The sequence below is a fragment of the Daktulosphaira vitifoliae genome, unplaced genomic scaffold, assembly GCF_025091365.1.
Source record: "Daktulosphaira vitifoliae isolate Bord-2020 unplaced genomic scaffold, ASM2509136v1 Scaffold_5, whole genome shotgun sequence".
Classification (NCBI taxonomy): Eukaryota; Metazoa; Arthropoda; class Insecta; order Hemiptera; family Phylloxeridae; genus Daktulosphaira; species Daktulosphaira vitifoliae.
The window spans coordinates 27,074,178-27,085,294 of NW_026099576.1; the positions used below are offsets into that span (position 1 = coordinate 27,074,178).

General features: G+C 24.5%; 1 protein-coding gene across 4 annotated transcripts; it reads left to right on the forward strand.

Annotated features, from left to right (window-relative positions):
- The first annotated feature begins 4,401 nt into the window (after positions 1-4,401).
- Positions 4,402-8,805, forward strand: LOC126907749 (uncharacterized). 4 transcript variants are annotated; one of them, XM_050689334.1, is made up of 4 exons: positions 4,404-4,532; positions 4,627-4,758; positions 6,885-7,056; positions 7,144-8,800. In XM_050689334.1, the coding sequence occupies exons 2-4, from the start codon at positions 4,678-4,680 to the stop codon at positions 8,109-8,111; spliced, it is 1,221 nt and encodes a 406-aa protein (XP_050545291.1). In that variant the 5' UTR covers positions 4,404-4,532; positions 4,627-4,677; the 3' UTR covers positions 8,112-8,800. The 4 variants fall into 4 exon arrangements, with proteins under 4 accessions (XP_050545290.1, XP_050545291.1, XP_050545289.1 ...); XM_050689333.1 differs by having other exon boundaries at positions 4,402-4,532; positions 4,627-4,680; positions 6,885-8,803; XM_050689332.1 differs by having other exon boundaries at positions 4,405-4,532; positions 6,885-8,794.
- The last annotated feature ends 2,312 nt before the right edge of the window (positions 8,806-11,117 follow it).

Here is an 11,117-nt window from a genome sequence, read left to right on the forward strand (position 1 = left end):
ATGCGACACCAAATAATTACTAAAAATATTATAACACCATAACCAACTAACTCGGCTTTTGTTTGCCATAATACACCCATTGTATTTGAATACGTTGGAGAAGTGTATACGAACAGCTACACTTTTCAGACTAATCGAGCAAACTAAAACAAAACTGAATATTTATTTAATATTTTACAACGTAAGAAACTTGAAACAAATCGTCACTGATTTATCGATAACTCATATTTGATATTTTATACATACTTTAGGAATAATTAATTAATGTATGATATGAAATAGTAGGTGACACTGTGAAAAATTGTTCTTTCTTCCATAAAATAAATTAAAATTATAATTGTTACAGAATTAAAAAAAGATACCTGCTATTACTAATTTAATGGTTTTGATTAAAATGAATCATAATACGTTAGAATAACTTAAACATATAAAATTAATCAAATAACGAGTTATTGGAAAATTAGTAACAAAATATATAAATTTCTTAATTCACCTTTAAAAATTCAATGTAATTTATTATAAATGTATATAGTCAAATATAATTTTGTAACGAATAAAACTTAGCTTGAATTATTTCACTAAAAAACAACAAAAAATAGGAATTTATTTATATATATATATATACATGCAACAAAATATGCTGGATTCAACCTTCTAAATTAGGAAAGACCTAAGAGTAGTATATATTATTGGAGGGGATGTCAAATAATTTAATTTATATTGTAATAATAATTATAACTTATAACAATGTATATTAGCATACTATAATTTTAAAACTACATTTATTGTTTAATAATATAACAATGCTCATTGTTGTTAACTATTTCATTGGAGAAAATGTACTAAAATAATAAAATAGTCTTTAGTACCAAATAAATTGAATTTTTAAATAAACATTATTATTTCTATTGCTTTTTTATTTAATATTGTAAAAATAGGCTATCTCGTTAGAAGATTTAACACTTTAATGGAACTCGACAATTTTCCTAAATGGAAAAATATTTTCTAAATTATAAACAAAATAGAATTAATAAATTTCATGAATATTAATTTTTGTGCATCATTATATAAGTCAACGTTTTAATCAGACTGCACTTAGTTGAAATGATTAAGCATCCATAACGCACAATCTACTGTTGTAACTGAAAATAAAATAGATCAGGATGGTATTAATAGTAAAAAATTTGTATAGGTAGCAACACAAACTACGATTAAATTACCTAAGCCCGCGTATTACATTATTTTACGTTATGATTAAATAAAAGGAAATTAAATTAGTTAGCGCTAATTAAGTTTTAAAATGTTGACTTTTATACGCGTAAATAAACATAAAATATACTAATGGGTTATTAGGTAGGACTGTTAAAAATAATAATTGAATGATCGGAGTTTAGGGAAATGCCCAGTAAAAATATTTTTTAATTTTTAATAAAACGAAATAAAAAAAACGGTAGCACAGTAGAGTCATGGCACAGTATAGACGTGAGATAATTAGGACAATAGTACTGATAACAGTAGATTAATACAGTTACGACTACCGTTGAAAGACGAATACATTAAATTCAGAAGGCTATGAAAGAAATAAAAGATAAACATATCCAGAGACGCAGCAAACGATTTATGTCGGTCTAGTAACTAATAATTATTGCAGACACTAGATTACAAAAAATAACTATAGGCCACTTAATTTTAGAGCCAAATGTAGTCTCTATAGCTGAAATTGTAACATCTAACATAGAAAATATATGGCATAAGCATCAATTCATATCAGCAATAGTATCACACGCGCGAGTGTTACAATTAATTAAAACGTACCATGACAAGTATCGCAATATACTTAAGTCAAACTTAACATTCTAAAGTACAACCCAGACAATTTTGACCCAAAAAACGTTGCTAAACGACACAAATATAGTTTTATTGCATTTAGTGGTGAAACTAAGAACTCTATAAGTAAAATATGAAATTTTGATATCATCATCAGAAGGATGTAAAACTGATCATTTATTTTATTTTTTTAGTATGTTTTAATTAATTTGTATATTTGATATACGAATAAAATATTTAAGTACGCTGGACATTACCATTCGACATCCGATTTACAACTAACATACAATAAAAAGGCCTACGTCTCAACGCTCCCTACCAATTCGACAACATTATAGATCTTGTTTTTCCAATATCAACCGGGTGACTTCGATTAACTTAATCTATATAAAAATTATACACATAATTTATGTATATATAAACGCTTCAAAAGACGAAACAGGAGTTGGAAATGCTCTAGTAAAAACAAATCAAATTAAATCTATAAATTACCAAATAAATCTTTAATATATCCCGCTGAAGCTACAACTATTTTAACGGCAATTGACCATCTCGTTTTTTTCTTAAATTTTCAGAGATTATTCTTTATGTAATATTTAGATTAAAATAATTTTTTTTATGACCTTCCCATTTTTATGGCTATTTCAATATAAAATATTGTTAAAAATAGCCAGAATGTTAAAAAACACATAGATTATTCAATATTGAATTAATTGGATTAAAATTTTAGACTTAATCTTATTATAACTTAAAGTTGACATAAAAAAAGAAAATTTATGTGAAAATCTAAACTTTAATGACTTTCTAAAAATAGCGTTTTTGTGAAATTTGACGTTTTTGAACTCAACTAAACTTCAAATATTTAAAATAATTTTCTTGAGATTTAATAAAAAATGTAACGCGCACACCAAAATAGCTATGTAAGCGACCAAAAATAAAATTTCGAAATTCATTTATAATTATGTTCCAACTATGCCATGACCCCATTGCTACCATTTTTTTTTTTAAGTAACAAAAATTTAAATATTTTTAATTATAAAAAGAAAAACATAAAAATTAAATAAAAATGTAGTTTACCTTGGTTTTTAATTTTTAAAAAAATTGTACTGCAAAATTCTCTTCCTAAGCAATTATTATTTATATCTAGTTTATTTAATAATACAATCGTTATAATAATGGAAACTTTAATTTGAAATTAATGAATATTATTGAAAAAATATGTTTATTTTTTTACAAATTTTCCACGCTAGTGACTAAAATATTTTACAATATTATCATAATAATTTCATTAATTAATTTTTTATTTTGCAACTAAAATAATGAATTGAATAATTACAACATATATAATAATTATATTGTATTGTAATATATTACATATTCAATAATATATAAAACAATTTAAAAAATGTGGTTTGTGAACAACTTTCTAATGCAAAATTTTACATGTTACACTTTTTTTCAAACTTCAAATTTTTATGGTATATAAAGCAGATATTTAACTAAAAAAATTAAAAGAAATAACAGAAATAATGCACCTATATACGTGTCCTTTTATAAAATTTCTAACTTTGTAGGCGTCTAAATCCCAATAAAATTTTAATACCTAACTATTAAAACAATTTTGTTTAGACAAAAACAGTTAGAAAAAAAAACCTAAATATCTCTAAATAAAATATATTTTGTTTATATATCTAATTAATTATAATCATATTTGTTTCGGGCTCGATATGGACTGTATGTTTTAATTAAATATATATGTATCAATAACTACAGAAAACATAATTATAAATGAATTTCAAAATTTTATTTTTGGTCGCTTACATAGTGGCATGCGCGTCGGTTTTTTTCACTAAGTTAACGATTTGAAACACTAATACTACATAACGATAATAAAAACCAGCGCGGCACTGTACAGCGTGTCATTTATACAAAAAAAAAATGACTAAGAACATTAAACAATATTAACGATGGAATTAAAACGACGAAAAGAAAACACTCAATAATGACCATATTTTCTTTTCTCATTTACACTAAAAATATTTTTGAATTGCTGTAAAGTTATTAATAACTACCAACAAACAAAATTTGTATTTAATAGTTTTACTATAGTGATTTTAATTACTGTTACATGGATATTTTCTTGTTTATTTACAGGAAAATAATACTGTTATTTGTATTTTTACGTATGCCGTTTTAATAGCAGTACAAAACATTGAATCCTAGGAAAAAAATCAATGGCTAGTTTTTAATTTGGTGTATGAGGACTCTGTTAAATTAAAAATTGGAGGAAAGACATTATTGTGTAAACATATAGAAACTTTAATAATTATTTTAAGCCACACAATAATGATAAATAAATCATTTTGAAACTATTAAACTATTATATGAAAAATACTTTAAGAATAATATATTTAAATATAAAATTTGCGTTTAAAGTAATATGAAAAGTATTTGCATTTAATACAAAAAGTATTACGAAAAAGTACGATATTTTTATTATACTACATTAGTATACTATTTATAACAATGGTATTAACATAAATATTATACATCTCTAATGATTTATCTTTAACATGAAAAATATTAATGTGCTTTTTTTTGTGTCTATTAATAATAAAACAAATTTTAACTTTACTTGCCATAATGAATAACTGGCGTAAAAAACGTATGTGTTTACATCTGCATCGGTGAAAAATATCTATTGTGTGAGTATTTAAATTTTTATAAAATAATTTTAGTTTGATTCACAAATATAAATCAAATATATTAAGTAAAATATATATTATTTAAACTCCGCAGATAAACACTTCTATAATAGATCGTTAATCGTATGTAGTTACTTTTGCTATAATGGTACGTAAAATAATATTCCACGTCGTTTATTTCTTCGCTTTTTTGTATCAGTTAAACTGTCAATTGCCATTAAACAGGGTAAGCAGATTTAATTCATTTGAATATTTTACTAATATAAATCAATGTATGTATGGCCTAACTATGTTTTCTCGATAAATTTAACCTGAAAATTTTTGAATACATTTTACAGTATACTTTTTTGAAACAAATTTAGTTTAGCTTCCAGACGTTATCAATTTTTTTTTAATTTTTGTTTTTTAAATCTTTAAAAATTTGTTTTTTTTACTCTGATTACGAATATGCAAAATAAAATGCCAGTAAAATAGTTAAATAATTATTGTACTTTAAAATCTGCATATAACGCTTAAAAAACTAATGGTTTTTATTTTTAAAATGTTCAATATTACGGAGTAAACAAAAACAGTCTATAATAGTTTTTTAATATAATATATTAAAAAAACCTAATCAAACCAGATGGTATTGTATGTAATGACGTGTTTTCTTCAAATCAAAACACTTATAAGTGTATTGATGTTATTGACAAAATGAATAAGGTTTTATAATATTTTGAATTATCATGATTCACATCTCATAAAATAACTTTTCTTTGTAAATATTGCGATACATTAGAACCTTGATATTTTAGATTTTTGAAAATTGGGGAAAAAATGTATATGGGTTATTTCCTTCTAACACTTTACGATTAAATTGACTGAATTATAGAAAAAACAATTAATTTATTTTAATGGTTCAATAAAATCCATAAAATAATCAGTGAAAAAGATAGTTGAGCATGCGTAAAAAATAGAGTTTATTTCGACAGTTTACTTGTTGCCTAGATTTAAATTAAATTGGTTACAAGGTTTTGAAAAAACTGTAGCAGAAATGATTAAAAGCAATCTTTGAAAAATCAGTGCAAAAGTTAAGTTCTGAAACAGAATGTACACTAGCATTCCTTAGCAATGAATGTATTTAACTTACATTATAATATATCTTATCTGAAGTATTTAACTCCAGATAAGATATATTTTTTTGGTACCAGTAAAAAAAAAAAAAAAAGTTATAATGAATATAAATAGGAAAATTATTTGAATTGTGAAAAACAAGAATCATTACACAATTTTCCTACTATTTTAAAGCTATTCTTAGAATATAACAGTGTACTACCATCGAGAGTGTTTGCACAAAGACTTATATAACTTATAAGACTCAATTGGTTCTATTAAAATGTCCGTAAAATGCTTCAAATTAAATGATGATGATTAACTTTTTAAACAACTAGTGTCTTCAAACAAAATAAAATTTATTTTAAAGTTATTTCCTTAGTACTAATTTCTCGAAATTTTATAACACTAATAATATAATAAATAGATATAAGCTCAATTATTATAAAATGCATTTCTAGGTTACTGCATGTATAATATTGAAACGGTCATGACAGTAAAATGTTACCGTCCTATTAAAACAATGCATCGTAAAGAGCTAGTCTAGAAGAAAAGATAACATATTTTTATTCCTTCATTTTAATAATTTAAAATAAAATATCTTAAGTGATTTTTTTAATTTATCAAATGTGTTGATCATTACATTTTACAATTTATTAAAGTAATATGTTTGATAAAAAAAACAAATCCTATAATTGTAGAGAATTTTAGTCGACACATGAATTTTGGGGAAAGTATGCAGTCCCTTCTCGAAATTCATCAGTGGCGTAGCTAGAGGGCCCAATAGCTACGTCGTTAATGTATGTATTATAGCATATCAAAATTGAGGCACTAATAAGAACAAGGGCCCTAATCAAGTTTTCAACTTTTTTTCAGAAGTCAAAAAAATGTATATTAAAAATATTATTTTTATTAATTTAGAATCGTCGTTTTAATAAATACCTTCAAGTTTATTCATTTTAGGTTCGAATTTTTAAATTGGGCCCTTATTCTTCTAAGTTAGAAGTTAGTCTCATTCATTTCATTGATATTTTAGTAATTTTCATTAATATTAAGTGGTCTGTAAATGTTTAAATGATTTTTATTCTAAACATTTTGCAAAAGAATATCTTTTACTGTCTTAATGATTTGAAGGCGATTATCATTAAATTCTCTCTCACAAAATTTTGAATAAAAGGAATATGTATTATACAGAATATTATAATATAGTTTAAATTTATAAATTACGAATAAATGTATACATATATTATTATTTTATAGCAACAAAAACGCAATGCCAAATTCATAAACTTGTTAAATGATATACCTGGACCAGAAAATTTATTATTTACGGATGATGAGCTACAAAATCTTCTTAAAAGTAATGAAACTAATGAAAAATTTTTGATTTGGAATGACCAGAAAATTAAACAAAAAATGTGGAAATTGGAATGTAAGTACACAGAACTTTCACTTTATATAATGTACCACATGCAATTTCTCATCGTAAATAGAATTACAATTAACTTTGATGAACTAGATATATTCAAGAATATTTTGCATCGAATGATATCGATATACTACTATACATTTGGCCATGCTACAAAAGGCATTTGGTTAACATCAATTACAATAGATGCATTAATTGACAAAAAAATATTTCCTCATGAAATCAAATTCAATTATATCACACCTACAATTATTGAAATTTGTGAAGATTGCGTTAAACATAATCATTTACAATATGTCTATAGCCTATATCAGAATAATTCATATCTTGATATGATATGCGAAATTTCACAACAAATAAATTTGTTCCCCAATTATCCACAGACGTTAAACAAAATTTATAAATATGAAGATGTATCAAATATTTATAGTTTTTTTTGGGATAACGAGGAAGGTTTCAAGACATTCATACCTCCCACACAAATGTTTCCAACTTACAGTAAAACTCATTTAGAAGATGTATATTATAGAGTGTGCCAAAACTGGAAAAAGAATTATTTTATATTGTTATTATATACTGACGCTATAAAGAGAAATTTGTTATTGGTGACTTATTATTTTTTGACTCGCCACTGTATTTATCTTCTTGATTACTTTACAAAAGATATGGAGAGTATAATTACTCAGAGAGAACATTTTTTGAACTTGTTTAAAATTCCATTAAACATATTAAATGAAATAGGTGTATTTTCAAATGAAGTTTTTCATTCGTCATTCCAAAATTTTATAAATTATATGAAAAACGATACAATAATGAATTTTAATCATTTATTGATGTACACCAAAGATGTCATGGGCTGTTTCAATAAACTAGCAATAACTTTTAAAGTTCCAACAATTGATTTTAAAAGCCTTAATAAATATAAATCAACAGATAACCAATTGTTGTTATTTACTAGTCAATTGGAGAGTTATTTTAAACATGTAAAAATTAATATGGGACCTGCTGATTATACTATTTTAAGAATATTCCAACTAAATTCTGAAAAGAATAGATAAACTAAATTCACCTATTAATTAAATATAAAAAGTTATGAATTGAATTTATATTTTCTTGTAATTCTTCTATTTGTGCAATAAAATTACGTTGAAACCAAAAATATAATATAAAATTCATAATGATGGAGTTTTAGAAAAAATACATATACAGAGTAATCCACTGTGTATTTGGCAAATTTAATAATTTTTGATCCAGCCAACATTTTTCGTTACTTTTTAGCTTCGATGCAAAGCTGAGAAGGTATTAATTTTACTATGATGTGTTTTTTTTTTTGTGTGTGTCTGTTACCCACTTTTTCTCAGCTCTTACCGAACGGATTTCTTTCAAAGATACGTCAAAAGATCACAAATCGTATCTAGTCGAAGACATTACCCTCAAAAATTGAAAAAAATTTCCCTTGTTCCCCGTAAATGGGGTAAATCTCCAAAAAAATTACAAATTTAAAAATCGCTAATTTTCGAAATTTTTTCAATTTATTTTACTTAAAACTGCCATAACTTTTCAAAAATGAACAAATCAATATAATTTTTTTTTATAGATGTTTGATGTCTTTACCTATCATTTGGTATATTTTTTTTATAAACTTTAATCCTTTACCAACCCACAAGGGGGGATTCAAAATGACAACTTTTTCACAATAAATTAACTTTTTAAACTTAATTTTTGAAAGTGTTCCGGAAATATTGACACTTTTATATATATATCTTAAATTAAAGCTTATGTAATATACTTTAATATAATAAAAAAAAAATTCGGAATTTATTTTGTCTTCATGGTGAAAATAGCTACTGTATTCAAAAATATGCTATTTTTGTGTTAAAATTTTTGGTTTTGTATTTTATTTTATTTTAAGGGGATTACACTGATTTTCATAAATATTATATTAATCTAATTGACATGGCATATAAAGTTAAACATATTTAATTTTTTTTGTTTCTTTGAAGTCGAAAAAAATAACTTTAAAATTTGAACTAGCTAAATTTTCATTTTCATTAAGTGACATGTCGTAACTCAAAAATTTAATAAAAAATATAAAAAAAATATTAAAAGAAAAAAGTCAGAATAATTATTTTATTGTTGTTAAAAAATGTGGGTGAGAGTTATTTTTGATTCGGGGTGTAATTCAAGGGTCATAAAATAACAATGTAAATTTCCTTATGGATTTAAAAAAATCTTACCTGGTAAATTCTCTGGTTCCTTAGTGATGATATTGGTAAAAATGATAAATAAAATAATTCAAGTTCAAATTTTTAGTTCACAAATTAACATATAAAAACTTCGACAATGACGATCACGACGTTTGCATAGCTTAATACGGAGCACGAAATGAACAGCCCGGAGCAAGAGTTTGCTCTGGCTTTTTATAATTTATTTTTACCCCCAAAAATCGTCTGTGTCGAATTTTTAGTATAATTGTTTATTGATGAATAAGCATGAAACACAGAGATCAGTACAGATGAATAGAACATAAATTATTTTGACATTTACATATAAAACATTAACATATTTTTTTCACAAGTAAGATTAATACAATGCATTTAACTATTAATAGTAGAATAACAAAGATGTCAAAAATAATATATAGATTTTCTTTTGGTGAGGAAGGATTTTAAAAGTAATTATTAATTGATTTATGACCGAGCCGCATACATTACAATGTAGCCAAACAGTGTGAGTTTTTTGACTATTTCTCTTAAATATTTATCTAAGTTTTTGTTCGAAATGGATCATGTCCTTGTAAGAATATAATGTATAATGAAACAAGTTAAAATGTACCATTTCTATGCATAGAAGTGGTGACTATTTGAAATGAAAAAAGAATATATTAATAAATACTAAAAAGATAGCATTGTTGAGTACATGAACAGGGTATTTTAGTGTTGTTCCGTATAAATAATAGTGACGTGTTGTAAAACAAAAAAATACGAAAAAGAGAAAGGGGAGGATTTAGGATTGAAATGAAAGGGGAAATACGCGGGATCTGACTCTTCACTCGGACGTATGGATCGAGGGTCTATCGTTGTAAAATAAAGCATGCAGGTTGAGTTCAAATAGTGTTACCTGAATATTTATGTTATCCTTAATGCCAAAGACAGGATTTATGTAATAATAATTTCAACACAAAACAAGTTGATGTCAATTATCAAATGATATAATTATTGTCACTTCCCACATAGCAATGAAATATTTCTAGAATATTCCTAGAATATTTATTTTTGATATTAAAATATTTCTAGAATATAACCAGAATATATTGAAATATTCTCACAATGTTCTCAGAATATACTTTGGCAGCGAATATTACATTCTCACAATATTTTAAAGGTATATTTCTAAAATATTATAAAAAATATATTGTGACAATATTTTTAAAATGTTTTATAAATATATTAAAAAAATGCAAAAAATTAAACCGCTACGCGGGATTCAAACCCAGTACTTCTAGCGTTTTGAACTCGTACGTGACCCATTGACCCACAGGTTGCTTCGATTAAATTAGGATAAAAAAGACTATTTAAGGTAGTTCAAATGGTTATTTGTCTGTTAAGTAATTTTTCGTGTTTATTAAAATTCAAAGTAAATACAATTTTATATTCAATTTAGATTAGATTTATATAATTTTTTTGAAAATCGGCGATCCCATCATTATGATTTCTCCTTGTAAGTTAGAAACTGACTATTATTGTTGATAATATAGAAATATATTCTAACTATAATAAAAAAACTTTTTAGGATTTTAGGTTTCACAGGACAATAATAAGTTATAATTGCGCTGATAAAACTAAAAAAACTTTAACTCAATAGGCCTGCAAATAATAGCAACACGGTTTTTTTTACTGTCCTTGACTTACTTAGCTTAATTGAATTAGGTTAATTAAAATTGATACTAATTAGAGAAAATGGCTGTTTACTTATTAAAGATTTAGGAATATGTATATATAATACATAAGTATTATATAACAAGATACCAATATCATCCAAAGATGTAACTAAAGGGAGAAAAG

Bases quoted from the DNA above. Each gene is read 5' to 3' on its own strand.
- LOC126907749 (XM_050689332.1), top strand. From the start codon at position 4,678: ATGGTACGTAAAATAATATTCCACGTCGTTTATTTCTTCGCTTTTTTG. The intron at 4,759-6,884 runs GTAAGCAGATTT...ATTATTTTATAG, and splicing joins GTCAATTGCCATTAAACAGG to CAACAAAAACGCAATGCCAA.